Source organism: Phocoena phocoena, chromosome 4 (genome assembly GCF_963924675.1).
Source record: "Phocoena phocoena chromosome 4, mPhoPho1.1, whole genome shotgun sequence".
In the NCBI taxonomy this organism is placed as follows: domain Eukaryota; kingdom Metazoa; phylum Chordata; class Mammalia; order Artiodactyla; family Phocoenidae; genus Phocoena; species Phocoena phocoena.
Window position 1 is genome coordinate 98,131,004 of NC_089222.1, and position 25,502 is coordinate 98,156,505.

Sequence of the window (25,502 nt, forward strand, 5' to 3'; positions counted from 1 at the left end):
CTGCTGGTGGGAATGTGAATTGGTACAGCCACTATGGAGAACAGTATGAAGGTTCCTTAAAAAACTACAAATAGAACTACCATGACCCAGCAATCCCACCACTGGGCATATACCCTGAAAAAAACCATAATTCAAAAAGAGTCATGTACCAAAATGTTCATTGCAGCTCTATTTACAATAGCCAGGAGATGGAAACAACCTAAGTGTCCATCATCGGAGGAATGGATAAAGAAAATGTGGCACATATATACAATGGAATATTACTCAGCCATAAAAAGAAACGAAATCGAGTTATTTGTAGTGAGGTGGATGGACACAGAGTCTGTCATACAGAGTGAAGTAACTCAGAAAGAGAAAGACAAATACCGTATGCTAACACATATATATAGAATCTACGAAAAAAAAATGTCATGAAGAACCTAGGGGTAAGATGGGAATAAAGACCCAGACCTACTAGAGAATGGACTTGAGGATGTGGGGAGGGGGAAGGGTAAGCTGTGACAAAGTGAGAGAGTGGCATGGACATATATACACTACCAAACGTAAAATAGATAGCTAGTGGGAAGCAGCTGCGTAGCACAGGGAGATCAGCTCGGTGCTTAGTGACCACCTGGATGGGTGGGATAGGGAGGGTGGGAGGGAGGGAGACGCTAGAGGAAGGTGTTATGGGAACATATGTATATGTATAACTGATTCACTTTGTTATAAAGCAGAAACTAACACACCATTGTAAAGCAATTATACCCCAATTTAAAAAATATATAGTACATGTCATCTGTAAAATGGAAAAAAATACATTTTTCTTTGCATATTATGAACACTCTGCTTAAGGTAAACTATACACCATTTGAGTGTACTAATCTAAGATTACTTTTTTACTTGAAACTATTAATACTTCATATATCACATAAAATTCATGAAATGATTTCCATTACTAAGGTTCATTAGTTAACTATTACACTGAAAAGGGTTCAAGAGCCAAAGGGGTTTGAAAACCAACCTATGTCATAAACCCAGGAGTCTAAGACTAGCTGTAAAACAATCACCCAGAGGGCACTTTAACAATGGGATCCCCAGGCCCTGCCCTCCAAGAGGTCTGGGATGAGATCCTGGAATTGGTATAATAAAACCTCCCAGTAATCTTAAAGAACGGCCAGGTTTGGGAACACAGATATGAATATTAGCACAGATGCAGGAATAAGAAAGGGTAACAATGGAGGTGCCATCCTACTACTGCTGAGAAAGAGTTAGAAAAAAAAATCTTCAAAAAGATATAAAAAGGATAAATCAGAATAAAATGACTTCATGGTCTACCATTTTCAGGAATGTTGGTGGATGGTCCTGGTTCTCCAGGTGGTTCCAAGCTATCCAATAAGCGATTCACTTTATTTCGAAGTTCTATCAGTTCTCGACGAAGATATTTCACCTGACTTGATTCAAGGGGTCTTGGTTGGCCATTAACTGGAATAAAAGCATTAATTTTCTTAAAATTAGGAAATATTCTTCAATAAGGATATCAGTAGAATAATACGCAATAAGGAAAAATCAAAACAACTTCTTTAAAAAGTTAAACAAAATCAAACAAGATACCTATTGACATCATTCAAATAACTTTTTAAGGAAAGGATTCTTCATTGCTACTTACTAATTTTTGGAAGAAATAAATATTTGTTAGTCTTTGCTGATGCCAGATCTATGGCTTACAACCCATAATGGTAAAACAAAACAAAATAAGTTAATTAAAAGAATTCAACTACAGTGAAATAAATTAAAAATACAGAAAGCTTTAATATATTTTTAATAGAAATTATGTACCTTCAAAAGCTCATTTTATTTCACACAATTCTTTTATAGCCTTAAAATACTCAATAAACACCTTATTAAAGGTACAATATGACTGCAGGTTTTTTATCATTCTTGCCTACTTCTGACCTAAAAACAAGAAAAATTAGCTACCTAAAATAACTGACCTAAAAAGTAACCTATTAAAAAAACAATGCAGAATTCATAAATTCACATCACCACTGTCCTTCAAAGTAGTTACTTCCAAAGCAGCACATTAGCCACATAAAGTCAGATTATTCAATAATGATTTTTTTTTTAAACAAAGGCAATATTACCTCATTTAATTACCCATTTTATGCAAATGACTTTCAGCTGACTAAAAAATAATCCTTCATCAAGCAACAAAGACCGTCACCGAGAGTGTTAATTTAAAAAATTTTAATTTATTAATTCACAAGGCTCTGAATGCAAACCTCAAGATAGGAGTTGAAAAATTAAACTAAACTCAAATGTTTTTTATGCATTGTCAGTATACACATATACAAATTCCTAAGGCACCAAATTAGAAAAGGAAATCTATTTGAAAATAAAGGTTCAGTGAGATTCTTTGTAAAATATGTTTCAAACATCAAACCACCAATATAAGCTTTTAAAAGACAATCCACCAGTATTTTACATACTCCCTATACAGTTATGAGGAAGTTCAATATAATCTACCTGTAACAATGGCTGGCTTTTACTGGGTATTACTGCTTTTCTCTAATAGCTGAAAAGAAGAAAAGCAGCTCCTGACAGCTAAGAACTGACCCAGTACTGTAGGACAGGCTTGAGTGTTGCTAGAAGCTGGCATGGCACTGACAGGTAGGTTGTGGTGTTCTCTTGTTGAACATAAACAATTTCAGAAAACACTGACAGTACATCAAATACATCTCAATAAAATTTTCAAAATTTAAAAAACAAAGAACATGAACAATCAGAAAAGATCACTGTGGGACTGTGATAGCTCAAGACAAAAAAGAAAACCAGTCCATATCATGTGAGAACTAGACAAAAACAAGAATGTTGACCAAACCACAAAAATGACCAAACATCCCTGGCTAATTATGCGTGACTGTCGCAGTTTTACCAATCACAGCTTTAGCCTCAATTCACTACCCCCACCAAAGCCCCATTCCTTGAACCTTATCCAAAATCATCTAACACAAGCCCAAGCCCTATGAAAATTCCTTTCTAACACGTTTTTACTGACACCCTATTGTTCTCCATGGTGTTCATTCTCCCTCATTGCAATGTATTTGAAATTAAGCCCCGTTTCATTCCTAAAACCGCTTACTTGTGCCTTCTTTTTTCTTAAGTAATCTCAATAGAGGTTTGCTAGTTGTATATTTTCAAAATTGATGATCCTATCAATTCCCCAACTTCTAGTTCATTTCTGCTCTTTATTATTTTCTTCCAAGTTACCTGGACTTATTTTGTCCTTTTTCTTTTTAGCTTTAGCATGCTCTAAAAACTATGTCATATAAAAGTCATCACTGGGCTTCCCTGGTGGCGCAGTGGTTGAGAGTCCACCTGCCGACGCAGGGGACACGGGTCCATGCCCTGGTCCGGGAAGATCCCGCATGCCGCGGAGCGGCTGGGCCCGTGAGCCATGGCCGCTGAGCCTGTGCCTCCGAAGCCTGTGCTCCGCAACGGGAGAGGCCACAGCAGTGAGAGGCCCGCGTACCGCAAAAAAAAAAAAAAAAAAAAAAGTTATCACTAATTATTTCTAATTCGTGTTATGATTTCTTCTTTGATATGTTACTTAAAAGCATATTTTTATCTTCAAAAGTATGGGAGTTTGGGTTCTTTTTCGTCAAATAGTTCCTAATGAGACCAGAGAATATGAGCTCTAGGATATTCCTTCCCTGATATTTATTGAGACTCATTAGAAAACCTAGTACATGGTCAGCTTTTATAAATATCCATATGCACTAAAGAAAAACTGAACCCTGCCCTGATTGCTAGGTGTATAAGATCAAGCCTGTATTTGTTCTGTTTAAATTTTGAGGCTGCTTAACCTATCAGTTTCAGAAAGAAGCGTATTGAAAGCTCTCATGAATTTTTCCTTCTTCTGTCAATTTTTCCTTGAGGAAAAATCTAAGGCTATGATGTGTAAGTGTTCAGAATTATTATATCTTCCCAGAGAATTATTTTTTATCATGATGAAGTGACTATTACTAATAAAGTTTTCACTTAAGAGTCTACTCTGTTATACTACAAACTAGCCTTGAGTTTGTCTTGTCTAGTATTACAAACTTTTCTAGCCCTTTACTTTCCAACTCTGCATAATAATCTTTTGGTATGTCTCTTATAATCAGCATGTAACAAAACTGTTTAACCAATAAAAGTGTCTGTCTTTTAACTTGTATGTTTAGTCTGTTTATGTGTACTGTGGTTAGTATTTTGTGCTACTTTCTATTTTTCAAGCTTTCTCTGCTTCTTTTCCTCCTTCCTCACCATCTAGTTAACCAAGTAAGTACCCTTTGTTTCCTTCTTTTCCCTCTACTGGCTATTTCTAGTCTTCCAATAATCCCTCTTACATTTTAGAAAAGCATACTTCAATTTAAAAAACCTAAGTTAATTACTATCCTCCTCCCAAAGAATCCAAGTCTTTAAAATACTTTAATTCCTATCATCCTCTCCTGTCTTACATATAATTATTGCTCAGTATTTTTGTTCCATCTTGTTTCTATATTCCTAAAACTATTATTTAATAATCAATGCTCATTTAAATTCACACATTAACCAGTTTATTTGCTCACAATTTCTTGCATCTTTCACCATTCTTTGGACTCAATTTCCTTTTTGCTGACAAACCATTTTTAAAAATTCTTTTACAAGTGTCCGTGACGCTTGTTAAATTCTCAGTCTTTGAAAATGTTATTTCCCCTTATTCCTTAAGTTTAGCAGACTACAGAATGCTACTTTTCTACCCATCTTTTTCTGAACAGTGGAAGATGTTATTCTATTGTCTTCCAATTTCTGTTATTGTTACTGTGAAGAAGTCTACTAACAGTCTAATTGCTTTGTAGGTGATCAGTCTACAGGCTGATTCACTCAGGCTACTTTTCAGATTATCTCTTTGTCTTATATATTCTCCAGCTTCATGACAATACATCCAATGGAGATTTATTTTTACTTACCCTGCTCAGGACTCACTGTGCCTCCTGAAACTGAGCGTTTATATCCTTTATATAATTCTGAAAAATTCTTTAGTCATTACTTCCTCATATATTTCCACTCCCCTATTCTCTCCTTCTTTAAAGTCTCAATGGAAATAAGCTGGACTTTCTCAATTCCCTCTCATTATTCTCCATCTCTGTGTTTTTGTGCTCTATTCTGTCATTTCTTTAGACCACCTTCCACTTTACTAATTCCCTCTTTGGCTGTGACTAATCTGCTGTTCTAACTCACCACTTAGTATTTAATTTCAATTTTAATTGACTAATATTTTTCATTTCCACAAGTTACCTTAAGTTCTTTTTTATGGGGGGGTATTGATGTATAGCTGATTTACAATGTTGTGCTAGTTTCAGGTGTACAGCACAGTGATTCAGTTTTATATATATATATCTTTTCCAGATTCTTTTCCATTATAGGTTATTACAAGATGGTTGAATCTTGTAATACAGTCCCCTGTGCTATAACGTAGTTCCTTGTTATTTATCTACCTTAAGTTTTTAATCGGTTCCTTTTTTCATAGTGCCTAGTTCTTATATTCTTATTTCTTCTTTTATGTCCAATGACTTTTAATATATATTTTATTATCACTTCTACTAACTGAAGTTCTTAGAAATCTAATTCTACTATTAGTTGTATCCATTGTTTCTTGCTTACATGGATGTTTCATGTGTCTTACAGTTTTGACCTCTAAGTTCATCAACAGGATTTTATCTGTGAGAAGCCTATGTGATTTGAACTGAGAACATACACCCTCCAGAGAGATTTCTGCCTTTGTTTCTTGCAATTTTTCGTGGTAGTATCTGGGCTTGGGAGTTCCCAAAGGACCACCGGTTATGAATCAAGGGAGCCTTTGCAAACCCCTGGCATCCCAGGGTATATGAGAATTTCCCCTATCAATTCCTTGACTCTACCAACTAAGAGATATTTTTCTTCTACAATATTCTTTTTGAGAGTATAGCCACTGAGGGTCTAGGACCCAAGGCCTATACCACGTAGATACCAAATGACAAATCCTTAGATTATGCACACTAAAACCTTCACCATCACCACCAAAAGCATCCCAAGTCTCAGCTTTTGGTACTTCAGGTGCTGGTTTTTAACTCCAACTATATTTTGGTCCCTGACATTTTCCTCCAGTTCTTGAGTAAGCTCAGGTCTGTAATTCAAAAAATATATTTGAAATAGTTTATTTAGCACATCCTCAGTGTTTCTGGGATGAAGATTCAGTTTACCTAATCTGCTTGATAGATGGCCAATAGTGGCTAAGTATTTTAGATTCAATATTGTAAAAAGATACCTTTTATTTAAAAAATTTTTTAACAGTTTTTGTTAGCATTTTAAAATGATTCATGTTCACCCTTCCTAGATGGAGAGAAAATAAATACAAATTAAATCAATTGGCCATGATCATATTTCATGGAACTGTAATGGTCAGTGCCACATAATTTTTTTTTTTTCCGGTACGCTTATTACAATTTGTTTCCTCTGACAAACACGCAGTTTGCCTCAGTTTTAAAAGGGTACTTCCTTCGCCCCACTTGAGCCACAAAATTTTTTTAAAATGCTAACCAAAACATCCAGAAAAAAAGTCCACATTTTATTTTTCACATAATCATACTATCACTTTAACTTTGCAATCACTCCTATCTTGTCCCTTAAGCATTCTGCCTTGTAAATCTGTCATGATCTATAAGAAAACAAAATCTAATAGATTAAAATTAGTCTTATATTTGTTTTTTATCAGAACTATCTCTAATCTTTAAGTACTCCTTGAAAAATAATTTCTAAAAAGTATCAGGCCTATATGTTAAACCCTGAGAATAAGTAAAAACATACTACATTAGAAAAGATAATTATATATTCTTAGAGAACTAAACTTAATAAAGGTAGTTTTAACACTGCAATTATTTTCAGTCCTGGAAACACTTATACAAGTGGCACACATTATTATTTAGGGTAACCAAGCAGATGGGTTATTTAAAATATGTCTACTTTTTACTTATCTTCAAAGAAAAAGAATATAGTTAAGCCTTAATAATTTAAAAATTCTGATATAGCTGAAAAGTTACCACTTAATTCTGAGTCTTTAAAACGAAAAAAGCTAAACAGTTTTTCATAAAAATACAATGAATAGTAAATTTATTAGAAAGTTTACCACTTACCAAATAACGTCAGTTTCAGTATCCTACTACACTGAATTGCAAAGGAAAGGTCAGAACTATCAAAAATTGTTATAAGATCTCCATCTGAAACAAACAAAAAAAAGTTTCAGATTTGAATTAGTAGTAAACTAGGATATATGTTCAATTAAATGCAAAATGTAGATCACAGAGCATAATTAGCATCTCCCATAAAAACCTTAAATATAAAGGATCTAGGAAAGATGTACTTGTTCAAATGATACTAAATCAATTTCACTTATTACTTTTATGGCAAGATATTTATCATATCCTCAGAAGAAGAGCCAACAAACACATAGCTAAGATTAATACATTAAGTAATCTTTTACTAGTCACCAGGAGATTACAGTTTAGACTGAAATCTTTTCAATTCTAAAAAATTTAAATGTATTTATCAGAAATTAAAGTAATAAGGACTTACCTGGTGGCGCAGTGGTTAAGAATCCGCCTGCCAATGCAGGGGACGTGGGTTTGAACCCTGGTCCGGGAATATCCCACATGCTGCAGAGCAATTAAACCTGTGCGCCACAACTACTGAGCCTGCACGCCACATCTACTGAGACCACGTGCCACAACTACTGAAGCCCATGCACCTAGAGCCTGTGCTCCACAACAAGAGAAGCCACCACAATGAGAAGCCTGCACACAGCAAGGAAGAGTAGTCCGCGCTCGCCCCAACTAGAGAAAGCCCACACACAGCGACAAAGACCCTACACAGCCATAAATAAATAAGTTTATTTAAAAAAAAAGAAATTAAAGTAATAATGATTCTCAAGGTTCAAATTTTAATTCTAAGTACAGTAAAACTCCACTGACACAAATGGAGGGGAAGCCACATACAACAGTAACTAAAAAGGTTGTAAAAAAAAAAATCTTTGTGCAGAATTGTCCTAATAAATGGATAGACAGTGGAGTCTTTCAGGTCCCTGACCATCTCGATGCTGAGATGGAAACTATCAATTCTCCACAGGAAAGATATTCATATACACAAGATTCTGAAATACCCTAGATCCCAAGGATAAAGAATACTATAATTAGCATATCAACTGCCTGTTCAAAAGCTTTCAAAGGGCTAGGAAAAAAATTGCTAGAGAAAGAACAGAAAAGCAGCCACAGCAAGGAACTGATCAGGGGCCTCTGCAAGGTATCTTCGACACAGCTGTGGGAAAGGAGGGTGCCTGGGGAGGCTGAGAGGCTGCTCCAGCGATGCTCTGCTACACCAATTTTAACACTGATTAGGCAGACTTATTTTGGACAAAGATGGCAATAAAAGCCATAACTGAGGATTTTATCCTTGTTTTTTTGCTCTTTACAGCCACATCCATATTTTACAACAAAAACATCTAATGCTCAACTTCAGGGATTCTACTCATAAACATACTTTTAAGAAAATAAAGTATATATGTAAAAGAAGGAAACTTTCTATAACTGCCTTTTTCTTTTCTGATTTCTACAACAGAAACAATATCTCTGACGGCAGGAACTCTTTACCTAAGTCAGTCCTCTATCCTCATGCCCAAGAGTCTATGGAACACAAATCTGTACAATTCAAAGCACTCAAAGACACGATGGGGCTTCCCTGGTGGCGCAGTGGTTGAGAGTCCGCCTGCCAATGCAGGGAACATGGGTTCGTGCCCTGGTCCGGAAAGATCCCACATGCCGCGAAGCGGCTAGGCCCGTGAGCCATGGCCGCTGAGCCTGCGCATCCGGAGCCTGTGCTCCGCAATGGGAGAGGCCACAACAGTGAGAGTCCCGCGTACCGCAAAAAAAACAAAACAAAAACAAAACAAACAAACAAACAAAACATGATGAAAAACAAATTCAATGTGATAACTAGATGTGGAAGTTTCAACAATGAGGATACCCAAAGCTAGGGGGTTACAAACTGCAACCAATGGACAAATCCTTGTTTACAGGACCTCAAACTAAGAATGGTTTTTATATTTTTAGAGGTTCTAGAAAAAAGAAGATGAGACAGAGGCCTTATGTGAGCCACAATGCTAAAATATTTATTATCTGATCCTTTAAAGAAAAAGTATGCTGACCCTTCCCTAAACAAAAATAAGAGAGAGCCAGTAAAACAGTAAACTCAGTTTAAGATATGCCAAGTTTGAGGCAAGAGCAAATCATCTGAGGTAAAACCATTAAAAACGAGTTGTAAAGTCAAAAAAAAAAAAGACAAACTGATCAAATTTAGGCACACATTTGGAAGTCAAACAGTTGAAAGTCAATGTATTGTAAGTTGAAAGGCAATGTATTGTAAGTAGATGAGATTACTAGGGAAGAGAACAGGAAGAAAACTGCTCTCCTTTTTTGTTCCTTAACATGGGTGACCCTCAAAAATTAGTTCTGGGTACCATTAGATGACACATTGCAAAAAAAGAAAGGAGAATTACACCTGTAGTGAAATAATCAGCTTAGCTGATCATCAATGATTTATACTCCCCTTCCTCAGTGTAAGTTGTTGGAAAGTGCCTGTCCAACCAGGGACATTTCCCAACCTACTGACATCAACACAGTCATGTGACCAATGTGATGTGAGCAGAAACTAGGCCTAGAGAGTACAGTCTCCCATGTGATTCTCTACACTCTGTCTTCATGCAGCTGCTTGCTGGATGTCAGTGCTCAAGGTGAGCTTGTTAGCCATGTGTTGAATATATCAGAGCTGGGTCCCTGTCAACCTGGGTCCCTGAATGATTTCTTGAGTGTTAAACCATTGAGATTTTAAGATTTCCGCTGTAACAGCTGGCATTACTTCAAGCCAACACACAGAGAGAAACAGAGAAGAAGCTATTAGTGATAAGAAGAAAATTGAGACAACACTGTGTCAGAGATATTAAGGGGTAAGAGTATTTAAAAAAGGATGGTGTGGATAGCAGTGCCAAGTATTGAGATCAAGGTGAAATAGACTGGAAATAAATTCAGCGATAAGAAAGATACTGGTAACCACCTAAAGCACAATTATCAGTAGAGATGTTAACAAAGAAGACAGGTTTAAAGAGAAAGAAATAAAGACAGTCTACTACTATAATTCTACTATGTGTTTGATGAAACATTTGTCATATAAAATCCATCTCCATAAAAAGTTTTGTGGTCCAGTGAGCCTGAGAACACTGCATAAACTGACGTCGTACATCAGTATATTACATGTTCTGAAACTTCCTGCTATAAATACATTTGTCTTGTTTTAAACCAGCTTTCCCAGACTTAGTTGACCATGAAATCCTTTCTCATTCAATACCTACTAACATCCCTTTCACTTTGGGAAACACAAGTAAAAGTTTCGTTTTAAAGCAAAATGGAAGCCAGAATTTGCACAGGCATAAGAGAAAAAAAAAATGGCTTGTAAAAATGTGTAAAAGTGTCCTATCACTTAAAACCCCCTTCTAATAATAAATCACTTAGCTATTTTTAACTTACAAAAGAATTATAACTACATCAACATTCCATTAAATAAAAGAAAGTGGTACTCAATTACCACGGAAGGAAACAATTTTTATTCTGATTTCAATGAAAAATGGGCAAAAGAACACATATAATATTTAGACTTTTAAAAACTAACTTGAGAAACACTCTTACCTTCATCTTTATATTTTATTGTAACTTCATCATTACTCAGAAGTTTTCCTCTGAAGACTCTCTGCATCATTAGCACTAATTCATCATAAGTAATATCTTCATTATGAATGGGAATTCGTCGAATATCCTCTCCAAGTTGAGCTTTGATAATTAGCTTCCCACTCAGATCCAACTGCCCATTCATGGTGGACTCCAGGATGTTCTATATATACAACTCTAGAGAAAGACTGACAAAATGGTTTTGATGATTAAACAGCTATAAAACATATTTTAAAAGTTGAAAAGCAAAGCTACGATTAGAATCTAAGAAATTCTGGTCTTCAAAGGAGATCCACTGTTCCAGCGTTACCATATTCATGTTAAAATGGTCTGGAGGGACTTCCCTGTTGGCACAGTGGTTAAGAATCCGCCTGCTAATGCAGGGGACACGGGTACAAGCCCTGGTCCTGGGAAGATCCCACATGCCGCGGAGCAATTAAGCCCATGCACCACAACTACTGAGCCTGCGCTCTAGAGCCAGCGCGCCACAACTCCTGAGCCCGCGTGCCCAGAGCCCGTGCTCTGCATCGAGAAGCCACTGCGATGAGAAGCCCACGTGCAGCAAAGACCCAATGCAGCCTAAAATAAATAAATAAATTTATTTTAAAAAAATGGTCTGGGGCTTCCCTGGTGGCGCAGTGGTTGAGAGTCCGCCTGCCGATGCAGGGTACATGGGTTCGTGCCCCGGTCCGGGAGGATCCCACGTGCCGCGGAGCGGCTGGGCCCTTGAGCCATGGCCACTGAGCACAGGCGTATGGAGCCTGTGCTCCGCAACGGGAAAGGCTACAACAGCCCGCACATCACAAAAAAAAAAAAAAAAAGGTCTGGAGGTGGCTTTATTATGAGCCTAAGAAAATAAGTTTTATTATTTTATATCTATTATTATTTTACCCATATATTTAACTGCTTATCTGATTTAGATTTCTTACTTAACATGTCTAGAACATGTCCTCATCTTCCCCTCAAAATCTGCTTCTCCATCTCAGTTAATAACAATTCTCCTTCTAAGTTGTTCAAGATAAAAAAAAAAAAAATCTTGGTTTCTCTCTTTTCCTCACACCTTACATACACCAAATTGCCAACAAATCTAGTTGTCACAACCTTTAAAATATCTCTAGAATGCAGTCACTTTAGTACCTTCACCTCTATCAACTTAATCCAAGCCACCATCATCTATTGCCTGGATTATTGCAAAAGACTCCTAACTGGTCTGCCTGCCCTTTACCTTTGTCTGCTTTTAATCTATTCTCAACACATCAGAGTTATCCTGTTAAATAAAATCTAGTATCACTACTTCAAAATCTTCCAATAGATTCCCATCTCACTCTTGGTAAAAGCCAGAACTACAAGGTCATGACCTGACCTCTGGTCCCTGGCCAAGTATTTAACCTCATTTCCCACCTCTCTCCCTGGCTACCCTGCTACACTCATACTTCACATTCTCCTTCTCAAGACTTGGCACTTGCTGCTTCCTTTATCTTGAGCCCTTTTCACACTCCTCACATGATTCAGATCCCTGATCAATTGTTAATTTCTCAGAGGTTTTCCCTGGCCATCTAACTTAACATGGCTTCACAGTCACTTTCTTATCCTGCTTCATTTTTCTGCAAAGCACTTATCACTACCAAATATTAAAAATGTATTCATTTTTTACTGTCTTTTCCACTAGAAAGTAGGGAAATAAATGGTTTTGTTCACTGTATTTCCGGAGCCTAGAACAGTGCCTAGCACACGGTTAATCATTCAATAGCCGTTAAATGAAGGGGAAAATAAATACTGGCTCCCAAACTCTATTAGCCTGTATATACTAACTGCTAGCCCTGAAGAGAAGAGCATGTGTGAACACTAAAACAGTCTCAAAGTTTTCTCACTAAAATAAGAAAGACCTCACGAGTATTTTCTCCAATTTTTCTATTTTGGAAACTTGAGGACAAAGAACAAATCAGTGATACCCTCCTGAGCTTTATAACAAGACTGTCCACTATTGTTTCTACATCTTCCATAACACACCCCTTCCCCAAACCTGAGCGTGTGTGATTAGACAGCACATTTGAAGAATAAGACAGTGTCAGAGAACTAACTTGCTATTGAATTTTCCCTCCTTGGGTTGTATTTTAATCTTATTTCAGGTTATTCAGTGCACTTCTCCTGTAATGACTCTGTAATCCTAAATTCAAAATAATGTCTGAGGTCTCTAGTAATTTATACCATTACCGTATAACAACAGAAAATACACTTATGCTTAATTAATGTATTAATATCTCTTCTTCTCAAGGCCTATCTCTTCTTTCCAAGACCAAGATGTCCTTGAACACATTATCTGTAACCACGGAGCATTTCCCTAGCATCAACTCCTTCCTCCTCCTGCCCCAAGCAAATGATCTCTCAGACTATTTAAAGTACCTTATAATCTCCTACTGGACACATTCTGGTTTCAACACCATGCTTTTCTACTAGCAGCTTTCTGTTTTCTCTTCTTAAATGTGTTATTTCATTAACACCATATTTAGTGCTCGTAATTCTCTACATTTACTCCTTTGTGTGTGTGTGTGTGAAAGCACTCCACCTGGCCCCCAACACATCAATGCTTCAAATACTTAAGAAAGTTTTCATGAATCTTAATTCATTTCATGAATAGTACAAATAAATGCCCTAATATTCTTCATATAAATGCCCCATGTCCTTCCAATTAACTACTCCTTAAATGAATGTCTCTAGACCCCCTTGACATCCTCTGAACAAATTAAATTTTATGAGTGAATTTTTAATGCCCCATCTTAAAATGGGGCAAAAAATATTGAATCTAACACTCTAAGGTCAGTTCAGAACAGAGTGGACTGTGTTCTACGATCTGGATGCTATGCTTGTCCTGACATAAAATAAGAATACAGTTAGCTTTTTATCTGCCAATTCTGACAAAAGACTTCTCATGAAGACTCTGATTAATTGAAACCTCCATAAAACCCCTTCACCTGTTAGCCAAACCAACCCTCTTCATTTGGGAAATACTTAAATACCTACTATATGCCAAGCTCTGAAGTATCATTACTTCAACAAGATGGTAAAGATTCCACCTTGTTTGCCTTGCAGCCTGAGAATAATAAAGAACTTCAGCAAATCAATCTATGTAACCTTTTCTTACCTACAGGATGTGTAAACCGTCAATAATGTAGTTAAAGACCAGGGCTTAGCTTCAGCAGATGGTTCTACCTATTCTCAGCAGCATCTAAAATAGTGCCTGACATATAGTATTTAAAAACTTGTTTTCGTTCCCTAAACAAAAGATGTATAACAAATAATAAAGTTCTGAAAGAGGGACTGAGAGAAGAAAGCTGTACGATCAGATCAGTTACTAAGTCAAACCTTCACACTGTACCTTCTTTACGTAGCTAGAAGTGACTCCCTTCAACAGACATATTCCTAATCAAGAGAAATTTCCAACATTAAATATAATTGATATAATCCTTTTGATCACGAAGGAATTGTTGCTCAGTTACAATGGATCTGAAACTATGAGTCTCTTTTACTTTGCATCTGCCACGTTTGCCTGCAAATTCACTTACTGGTTGCACTGGACTCTAACCAGGACTGTAACCTACCTGTAGCCAGGAACCAGGCCTTCTTTCCTAAGGTTGTCCCCAGTTTGTGCAGTCATCTCCATAAGGCATGCACACAAGTTATCACAAAAATAAGAGTACCCTGGAAGGGAAAATCCCATTCCCACATTTGTTTACGTAACTGTAGAATCCAGGTCCTCTTTTTCTCTAACTTCAATCACAAGGTAGAGACTGCTGTGAACTACTAGTTCCTAGGGCTGCTGGTGAAATTCTTACAGCTTTTTCTTCTCCCCATTTCTCCTTCTTTCTTCTTGTCCTTGCCCCACTCCCTCTGAAGTCCAGAAATGACACAGCCACTAACTTATGAAATCTTCCAACAAGAACACTGTTCTCAGAACTGGAGAATAAAGTGATAGGCCCAAGGAAACACATAAAAAGCCTGCCTCTTAAACCAGGATGTAGGTTCAGTGACCAAACCTCCAGTTCCACTAGCCCTGTAGTTAGGGCCCTGCTCAAATTCAGAGGGGCCTGCTTAGGCACCTCCAGAGGGTAGCAATTTCCTTTAAGAAATCCTAAGCAAAACCAAACCCTTGAGTAGTCTAAAGAATGCAAGGAGCCTCAAATCCTGCCTGACCAGAGGCAGTGTAGCAAGATGGTAAAGATATCCCCTACTAGCTGTGCGACCTTAGGCAAATACTTCGCCAAGCCTCACTTTCATCACATTCAAAATGGGAATATCTAAATTTGGAAGAATCCTTGTGATGATTAAATGAGACCATGCATCTAAAATACTTAGCACAGTGCCTAGCAAAGTAAACTCTTAAAAGTTAGTTGTCATCACCACTATCAAACTGGGTTGGACCTCCAGACGGAACTTGATTAAGGACTGACATAGCCAAGGAACAAGGTTTCTCCTAAGTGACCCCAATTAACTTATTCCCATAAGCGCCATTCTCCACCCTTCTCACCCTTCCAAGCCCCTCTGAGGGTTAGGCACTGGACCACCCCAGGCCTCCCAAAGTCCCTCTCCTCTCCCTCGGGCAGTGCAACCCCTAGAAGTCAGGCGGAATCCGCGCAAGTGCCCTTGCTGACCCAAACACCCCTTAGAGCCCCTCAGAGGGCCCGCTTCGCTGCCACTGTGGCCAGCGGGGCCCTCCTCCTCTCCCCTCCCCGGACGTGGCCTCCCCTCCCCCACGCGAGGCCCAGCCCGGCCTCCGTCCTCCCGACGTCCAGCCCTCCCCACGACCCCTCCGACCCCACCCGTCCCGCGCCCGCCGGTTCGAACGAGGCCCTCCCAGCGTTTTCCACGTCTCCTGGCCCGCCTTGCCCGAGAGATCAGCCGCGCCCCCGTCTCCAGCGGCCATACCGGTTTCCCGAGGCTGCCGCTGCCGCCCCTCCGCGGGTCTCAGCTGATCCGACCGGTGAGAGGCCGCCGCCGCCGGGCTCTGGGGCGTTGGGGGAAGGCTGCTGTCAAGGCCCACTCGGTTGCCCTCCGGCGCCGCTGCACCTCGCTGGCAGGCTCGCGCGGGCCCCGGCCAATCGCACGGACCCACCAAGCCCAGCGAGAGCTCGGGCCCAGTACGTGGCAGGTGGGGAAAGAAAAGGGGCGGGAACAAGAAGAAAATCTGTCCTTTCGCTCCGCCTTACAACGAGCAAATCAACCCAGCAGGCATGCGCAGCGCCGAGGGGAGGGGGACTGACAACGCCGCAGCCTGCATGAGCCTGAATCTGTGCTTTCTCACTGGAAGACTGAGGGTAGGAAATGCGAGCTGGATGGATGCACGCATGCGCGAGGCGTGACAAGGCACTTCCGGTTTTCCGGAACGCTAGTATTTCCTGTCTCTCGCCCGTGGGCGGGGCGTAATTTGCTGTTTTAGACTCTGAGAGCAGGTTTAAAGTGGGCGTTAGTCCAAGTTTGGCTGCTTCTTGTTTTGTGGCCATTGTAGTTCTCCTAGTCATATCTCCAGAAAACTAATCCTTTTCCCGCCTTCCTTCCACAAACTCATTCATTCATTATTGGGCGCCTACGCTTTGCCAAGAACTGTGCTGGGAATGGAAATGAATCAGTTTGTGAGCAAGGAGTTCCGAATAGCGTTTACGAGACGGGACAAACTTATGACTGTGTAAAAGATAAAGGCTGGGAAATTAAGGCTGATTAAGGATTCCAGAAGCCTTTTTGGAAATAAGATATTTGAGCGTACCCTAAATACTGTTCCCTTCTCTCTTATCTAAAGCATTTGTTTTGAATATGCCTGTTTATGTAAGAAGTACGCGGGCTCTAGACTGAAGCCTAAAATTTTGGGGGAAGGTGGGAATAGGTGATAAAATCTGGGCATGGGGGCAGGGCTGTTTTAAAAGTTGCAAGGGGGCTTCCCTGGTGGCGCAGTGGTTGAGAGTCCGCCTGCCGATGCAGGGGATGCGGGTTCTTGCCCCGGTCCGGGAAGATCCCACATGCCGCGGAGCGGCTGGGCCCGTGAGTCATGGCCGCTGAGCCTGCGCGTCCGGAGCCTGTGCTCCGCAACGGGAAAGGCCACAACAGAGAGAGGCCCACGTACGGCAAAAAAAAAAAAAAAAAAAAAAAAGTTGCAAGGAACTTTGCCTTCTAAGACGGAGACTAGGCAAAAAGCAATTTGAACTTACTTGGTCCCCAGTTGTTCACCAGATAGGCAAAGTGAATTCGGGATGAGAAGTTATATTCTTTCAGTACTGTAAAGAGTATGACCTTTCTGCAGTTAAAAGTCTCTGAAAAATTCTGTTTGAGAGTGAAATATATGCGTTTAGAGTGCTTTTGCCTCTGAAATTATTTTTTGAGCAATTGCTTGCAGAGTTTGGGGAACTGAAGACTGTAGAAAGAATGAAAAAAAAGTTCCAGATTTTCTCCAAAGACAGTTTTTCTTTGCTTTTTCGAACGGACTAATCCAGATTTGGGGAAATGAACTGCTGTCCAATAATAGTATTCTGATGTCTTTGAGATGGTTTGAGATTGGATTAAACCACACAAATATAGAGGTAAAATATTCCTAAAAGAAGTGAATAATACTACTATCAATCTCCCTAAAGAGAGGTCAGAACCTGGGGCAGGGGATAAGGGGATGAACCTTAGCCTGGAATGAGGGGAAAACACTTCATCTCTCTAGGCTCCCAGGAAAGGGGCTTGCCATTGAGGAGAAATAAACTGATCCCTGCTACACTAGGGCCAGCTGGCAGCTGGCAAGAAAGGCACCCACAGGGTGGTCTTCCAGAGGGAGTAGGGCTTGTGGACTCTGAGAGCAGCTTAAGGTTCTTTGTTGTAATTGACTCATGCTTCATCCTCAAGCAATTAGTGAAGTCTTGTTTAATGTTAAAACCTGTTCCTAGCTGCACCTGGGAAAATTGAGAGATGGGGTAGTGATGATTCCTCAGGTCAAAGCAGAAGGAGGAGCTGCCTGGGGCAAGAAGTGAGAAATGAGAGAGTAAAGCATCATTTGGAAGCCAGATCAGAGGCTCAAGTGACACGAGACAAGATGCAACATTAAATAAACATACATTTTGAAATTTTCAATGAAGAACTTCGTAAAAGATTTTGCCTCGGACTTCGCTGGTGGCGCAGTGGCTAAGAATCCACCTGCCAGTGCAGGGGACACGGGTTTGAGCCCTAGTCCAGGAAGATCCCACATGCCACGGAGCAACTAAGCCCATACGCCACAACTACTGACCCTGCGTTCTAGAGCCTGTGAGCCACAACTACCGAAGCCCACGTGCTTAGAGCCCGTGCTCCACAACAAAAGAAGCCACAGCAATGAGAAGCCCGCGCACCGCAACGAAGAGTAGAAGAGTAGCCCCCACTCACCGCATCTAGAGAAAGCCCACAAGAAGCAATGAAGACCCAATGCAGCCAAAAAATAAATTAAAACATTAATTTAAAAAGAAAAGATTTTGCCTCTTGCTGTCCAGCTGAATGTAGGCTTACAATATTGTGATTGGGCATGAAATCAAGGATATTTGAGTTTAGTAATATGTCATATGAGTGCAGGCCATTAGCATCTGAGTTTGTCAAATTGCCCCCTTTAGGTTATAAACACATTTATAACCAAAACCTTATCCTATGCATTTTCTTGTTTCAGCTAAATACTAAATTGTCCACTGAAACTTCAGTGACCTTTCCTGTTCCTGATCCTATATAACAATTACATTTTAAAAATTAATTTCAGAGCATAATGAACAGCTGAAACTCAACACCCAACCCAAAGATTAGAACATTACCCATAAATTATATCTCCCTTTGTGCTGCTCTCCCATGTGGCATTCAATGAATATCTGTTGAGTCAGTGAAATAGTTACTGCTGTTTCTGTAATGTTCCACAGTCGCTGATGATACAGATCTCTGTACTTAGGTTCTCAATAAATGCAGGTGATAACCAGCCAGAGAGCAGTAGCCTGAATTGAGCTACTTACCACCCTTACCAAGAACACCATTTCTCCCACTGTATGTGTAGACATTGATTTTAGTTACTGCTGCCTTTCATTAGAAAAACCAGAAAGTCTAAGTTATATAACTGCCACTTCCTAACCACTTTGGTAACATTTATTGGGATAAGCATCGATCAAACCACTGAGAAGATTGTTCTAGGAATTCTGTAAGTAAGCACACCTTTAAAGTGCTGCTGGTCAAAAAACACCTTACCCTCTTTCTTGTGTGTGTGGAGTTTAGAAAAGTACTGAACCAGAGTAAATTGAACTTCACGATCACCTGGCCCTCTGCCCTATGTCCAGGTGAACTTGTTTTGAAATGAATACCAAGAATCAGAAATGTGAAAGGTGGAAATATGTGAAGAAAGGAGAAGCAGTGTAAGGAAAGACCTTTGGCTTTGCCTGTAGCAAGGGGAGAAATGAGAACTCTACATTTGAAGGTTACTGCCCAAGTTTCACAGACATCTGAAGAAGGGTTACAGTTGTATTGTGTGTGTATTTTGAGAGATGCAGTCAACTCATTTCCCTATCACCTGCTCTTTCTCCCCGAAAGTCTGTGTGGCTAGCACTCTTCAAATAGAAGTGGAAAAATCCTAAGAATGAAAAAGGGAGATTCTCCGACTGATGGGAAGTGGGACAAAGATTAGGAGCCTTGTAAACAAATTGGATGAAACCTCTGTTTCAGCATGTTCTCCTTTAGTAGGTAGTGTAAATCATTTTGAAAGTTTCAATCATCTCAGCTACTCTCAGGGGAACCAAAAAAATAACGTAAGTTCCTCTTAGGGTGAGAATTTCATGAGAAGTTACGTCCCTCCCTGAGAGTCAGCTCTGTTGTGGTAGCAGTCTGCTAAATAAGAGAACTCCAAACAGAAGGGGAAATTCATGAGGACCACATAGGGGCCGGTTGGTCAGGTGAGCCTCCCCACGACTGGCCATAAAGATCTGTTTGTGTAAACAAAGGGAGCTGCTACCCCATGCAGAAATAATAAAGGAGAAAAGAATGATATTCTTACTGTGTACCTCTGAGTGAGTCATTCTCAGCACCAGCTAAGCAAAATGTTTAGTCTGTCCTACCAGCTGCACATCCACTGAGAACCAAAAATGCCTTTGCCTTACCATGGGGCTCTACATCCACCTCTCTTTAGAGAAATTGCTCCTTGAAGGCAGTTCTTTCTAGATTTTATATCCCTAGAGTCTGGCTCCTCCTAGGTATTCAATATATATTTATTGAATGAAAGAATTAAAATTAAGTTCCACACCATTTTATAGAGCAATCTTCCAGAAACAGAGAGCAGCCATCAGTGGTGAGTTCCTAGCTCCCTAGGAGTATGGGATTTCTTCTCTGAGTAGTCTTAAACTGTTCACTTTTCTTCATTTATGTCTCCTGAAGACAGTGCTGAGTTACCTCTGTTCACTCTGTCAGAGTTTACATTGAAAGACTAATGCCACAAGATATACAAGGAGATCTCAAAACTTTTGATTGAGTAGCTTTTTTTAGCTCTTTTAAGAGATCTAGATGTCAGATTCTAGAAATCATGCCTGTCAAATCGAACTCTGGGTACTTGGAGCCTCTCACATCTCTGATCTAACATTTATGCCAATGACCCTGCTTTTAGTCCCTCCATATAAATACATAATTAAACAGGACATTCTCAAAAAGTGATTTCAATGAAGAAAAACTTACTCATAATAAAAATGCAAAATAAAATCACAATGAGATGATGTTTCACATGTTGGATAAAATTTTATAAGACTTTATAGAAAAGGGTATGGCAAAAGAGACATTCATACTTTGCTGTGGGGCATAAATTGAAATAAACTATTTAAAAGGTGGTATGATAATAGTCATCAGCAACTAAAATACCCAACCCTATATGACACAGCAGTCCTACTTTTAGGGTACCAGTGAAATCCTTGCATGTGAGAACACAGATACCCATCAATGTGTTATTTTCAAGTAAAAGACTATAGAGCAGTTAAAAGAAATGTGCACACATGCACACACACAGTTCAATCTCAAAAACATTTTATCAAGTGATAAAAGCAAGTTTCAGAAAGTTATGTAACAATGCAGAAAAATGTTAACATAGTAGCCTGAGAACACTATTCTTAGAAAGACCTGCTTGCAAGGTGGCAATTTGGAGCATTCCCACTATTCTTTGGCAAGAATGGTGCCTTGTGCCTAAACTGTACGAATAATGTGGTTTATGCTGGACACCTGCTTGCTTTCTGGGAGTCTGGAATTTTCGTACATGCCAGGCAGAGCGCACCTCTGTGACGTGTCCTGAGTAAAACCTGGGCACTGAGTCTCCAATGAATTTCCCTGGTAGACAGCATCTCATTGCTGGAGGAATTAAGCACATCCTGCGTGACCACACTGAAAGAGAACTTTCGGAAGCTCGTGCCTGGTTTCCTCTAGACTTCAACCCATGCAAATTCTTCCTTTGCTAATTTTGCTTCACATTGTTTTCCTGCTATATATCATAGCCATGAATATGACTTCATGCTGAACTTTATGAGTGCTCGTAGTGAATCATTGAACCTGGGGGTGTTCCTGGGGACCACCAAATCTGTTCCCTATACCAGTTATGTAAAAAAGAGAAAAAAAAAAGCACACACACAAGACTATGAATTTCTATGGGTATACAATTTTTTGTATATCTATTTCTTAAAATTTGGATATTTTATTACAGTGGTTAACTCTGGCGAGAAGGGGAAGGAAAAGGAGATGAAGGGGCTGGGACTTTGACTCTATCTGGCATGCTCTAATTTATTTCCTTTTTTTTAAGGAATATACTCATGTAATATGTAGGTGAAAAAAATAAGTTGATTTAAAAGTAATTTCAGCCTGCATTTAGAGTCACAAAATTTTAGAGCTGGTACAGAATTTAGAATTTACCTAGTCCTGCCCATTACAAAGGTAGAGCCTAGGCTTATGCCCAGAGAGGCAAATGTCTTGCTTCAAGTCACATAACTTGTAGCTGGGACCACAACTCCCAGTCCAGAATGCTGCCCTAGTCTGCTATTACTTGGTAAGTACTATGGCAGAATAATCAATCTTCTTTTTTTGTTATTGCAAAGGTCCAGAAGGTCTCAATTGTTATATCATGATTTCATAATACCTTATATCAAAGTTCAGCAAATTATCAGTGTCATACTTCCACGTGTAACAAAACTCTACTGGAAGAAGATAAGAATTGGACTGTAGTTCCCTGGAAAATATAACTTTTAAGAGATAACAGCATTAGATCATACCACTCTGCTTCGCTTTTATTTTTTTGTTCTTCCTCTTCTTTGCTAAAATAGAGGGCTAACATATCAAGCAACGGGATTTTTCAGAAACATCGTCAGTAGCTTGAAAAAAGGATTTATGACCTATTTCTACTTTTTGAAACAATTCAAAAATCAGGACTTTAAATACTAACTCCCATGTATTGCTACTGAGAGTATAAAATGGCAAAACTACTTTGGAAAACTGGCAGTTTCCTATATAGTTAAATATACACTTACTCTACGACTCAGCAATTACACTATACTAGACATTTCAAGAGAAAACATATCCACACAAAGCCTTGTAGAAGAACGGTTACATCAGGTTTTTTTGTTTGTTTTTTTTTGCAGTATGCGGGCTTCTCACTGCTGTGGCCTCTCCCGTTGCGGAGCACAGGCCCCAGACGCGCAGGCCCAGCGGCCACAGGCCCACGGGCCCAGCCGCTCCGCGGCATGCGGGATCCTCCCGGACCGGGGCACGAACCCGCATCCCCTGCATCGGCAGGCGGACTCCCAACCACTGCGCCACCAGGGAAGCCCTGGTTATATCAGTTTTATTCATGGTTTTCAAAACCTGGAAATGACCAGATGTCCCTCAACTAGTGAATACATAAACAAAACATGATCTATCCAAACAACTGAATTCTACTCAGCAATGAAAAGCAAACCACTGATACAAACAACATAGATGAATCCAAAAAACACTATGCTGAATGAAAGAAGCCAGACTCGAAAGAGGATATGGTCCCATTCACATGGCAATCTAGAACAGGCAAAACTAATACATGGTGGTAGAAAGCAGACCAGTGGTTGCCTGGAGCTGGGACAGGTGAAGGGTTTAACTGGGACGGGGTGCATTACAGGGTGAAGGATATGTTTTAATCTTGTTTAGGATGCTTTCACAGGTGTACACATTTGTGAAAGCTAATTATACACTTAAAATGGGTGCATTTTGTTGCATATAAATTATATGGCCATGAAGTTAATTATAAAAGTAAAAAAAAAGAAGGAAACAAAACAAAATTGACTCCAATAACCAAAATTAAGGAAAATCACTCCAATATTTCAAAAAAAACAAAACAGTCTTCAGTGACCCACTTATGAGACTGAAGATTTCTATACTGCATTGAGTCTCTTTGTATATACAAAGCATTGTATAACTTTGAGGTAACATTGAGCATTACACATGACTGTTTACACTGAGCAGACCAGCAGGTATGGTTGTGAACATAAGTGTTTCCAAATGTGATTGCTTTTCTGTTCATTCAAAATAGTTTGCCCTCTCATTTGATAATATAGTCAGGTGGACATTTTCACAAAAACTTATCAATACCAATTTCAAGTAGTGTTGGAATAATTGTGTTTTTCCCAAGAAGTGTGTGTTTGTTTGTTGTTTAATTGTTAAGAGGTATGGTGATCATATTTCCCTATTTATGTTGGGTGTTAGGAAGCTTATGGTCTAATCTGTGGCCCACTCCTAGCAAAAATGCAAGCTCATATGACATGTTCCTTGGGTACTAATAACATACCAATCTTCTTACTTTTTGCTCCTATGATTATTTGCTCTTCCTCCTGATTTCCTTACTTAGTTTTTCAGCAACTTTTACATTTTTTTCAAATACACATTTTAATAGGTTACCTATATGTAAATGAAGTAATACAGACGATGCATATGTAACATTTGAATCACTCTGAGGTTTTTGTGTGTGTTAACAAATAATTGCTAATCTTCTCCAAGATTTACTGTTTTATTTTTAAGAAAAGGTGGATGGACACAAAGAGACAGAAAGCATGTTTAAGAGGAAAAAATAACTTTGTCATGGAACCCCACCCAACTGCTGTACAATATACTATAGGGTGAGAGATGGCAAGTGTCTGTCATATGTGATTCCGTTGGCCTCGGTTGGCATATTTATGCCCCTGTTCTTCATTTTAGAAGATTTTACATAATCCCTAAGATATTCCTTAACACAAAACAAAAAATACTCTGCCTGTATGAAGACATTTAAACTCAAGAAATGCTAAATGCTCCATAAATCTTTTGGATATTTTGAATCAAATGCAGAGTGAACATTTCATTATATTAAAAAGAAAGGAAAACAGGGACTTCCCTGGTAGCACAGTGGTTAAGAATCTGCCTGCCAATGCAGGGGACACAGGTTTGATCCCTAGTCCAGGAAGATCCCACATGCCACGGAGCAACTAAGCCTGTGCACCACAACTACTAAGCCTGCTCTCTAGAGCCCACGTGCCGCAACTACTGAGGCCATGTGCCACAACTACTGAAGCCCACACACCTAGAGCCAGTGTTCCGCAACAAAAGAAGCCACCGCAATGAGAAGCCCGCTCACCGCAACTAGAGAAAGCCGGCGCGCAGCAACAAAGACCCGACGCAACCAAAATTAAATAAATAAATAAATAAATAAATATTTTTTTAAAAAAGGAAAACAATAAACTGAGGAAAAATATTGTCACTAAATGTAATAGTTAATGGGCTAATAACCATAATAGAAAAGAATTCATACAAATTTATGAGAAAAAGAACAATTCAATTGATAAATGGACAATGCATATAAATAATTAAAAAAATAAAATACCAAAGTAAACTATACAAAAACCTGCTTATGGTAACTCCAAATGTTGGTGACACTATAAATTAATGTAATGTTGTCAAGACAATATAGTAATATATACAAGGAACCTAAACAAATGTTCATACTTTTGACATGCTTAACATCATCCTGAGAATTTATCTGCAGGGAATAATTTAAAAGAAAGGAAAAAAAACTATATGTACCAGTTTACTAATCATATGTCACTACAATATTAAAAATTGAAATGATCTAGACATCCAATAACAGAACAACTTAGTAACTTATGATATATTATGCAATCAATTATTATAAGAACTGGGAAATTGTAACTAAAAATCAGAATAAAATTTCATTTACTATAATTAATTATTAAAATTCTTATGTATTCAAACAAAGAGTATAAGGGAACATGGAAAAACAGACATTATTGATAGGTCAGGGAATTACGGATTTTTCTTTTTTGAAAAAGATAATTTATAAATATCTTCTAAAATTGCCATAACATGGCTAGTACAATGTTTTAAAAATGTGACCAGGAAGCCTTTTCCTCTCTTAGTAACTGGCCCCTCCCCCGACAGCCCCATGTTTCCCACCCCACCCCGGGGATGGAACCAATCCTGGTGGCTCTGTCTTGCACCTCATCTAAGGAGCCAGGTACTGAAGATCCCAGGGTAACATTAAAGAGGTTCCACAGGGCTAGAGAGCTCCAGTGGTTGACAGGCTGGTATGATCCAGTCGGCACTTTTAGCCCAGGTTTCCCAAGCATTGGCAAAGAATGCCAAGCTCTTCTGAATGAGGCAATGACAAACTGATAGCAATGAGCTTGA

At 39.1% G+C, this 25,502-nt stretch overlaps 1 protein-coding gene across 3 annotated transcripts in view; it reads right to left on the minus strand.

Moving 5' to 3' along the window:
- Nucleotides 1-15,998, minus strand: part of TFG (trafficking from ER to golgi regulator) — a 42,855-nt gene extending 26,857 nt beyond the window's left edge. The window contains exons 1-4 of one of the 3 annotated variants that reach the window (XM_065876252.1): nucleotides 15,729-15,998; nucleotides 10,767-10,993; nucleotides 7,170-7,253; nucleotides 1,315-1,461 (exon numbers count right to left, since the gene is read on the minus strand). In XM_065876252.1, coding sequence (XP_065732324.1) covers nucleotides 1,315-1,461; nucleotides 7,170-7,253; nucleotides 10,767-10,950 — 415 coding nt within the window. In that variant the 5' untranslated portion in view covers nucleotides 10,951-10,993; nucleotides 15,729-15,998. Of the gene's footprint in view, nucleotides 1-1,314; nucleotides 1,462-7,169; nucleotides 7,254-10,766; nucleotides 10,994-15,728 lie in introns of those variants that run through there. The other 2 variants (XM_065876253.1, XM_065876254.1) reach the window with 2 other exon arrangements.
- Between the last annotated feature and the right edge of the window lie 9,504 nt (nucleotides 15,999-25,502).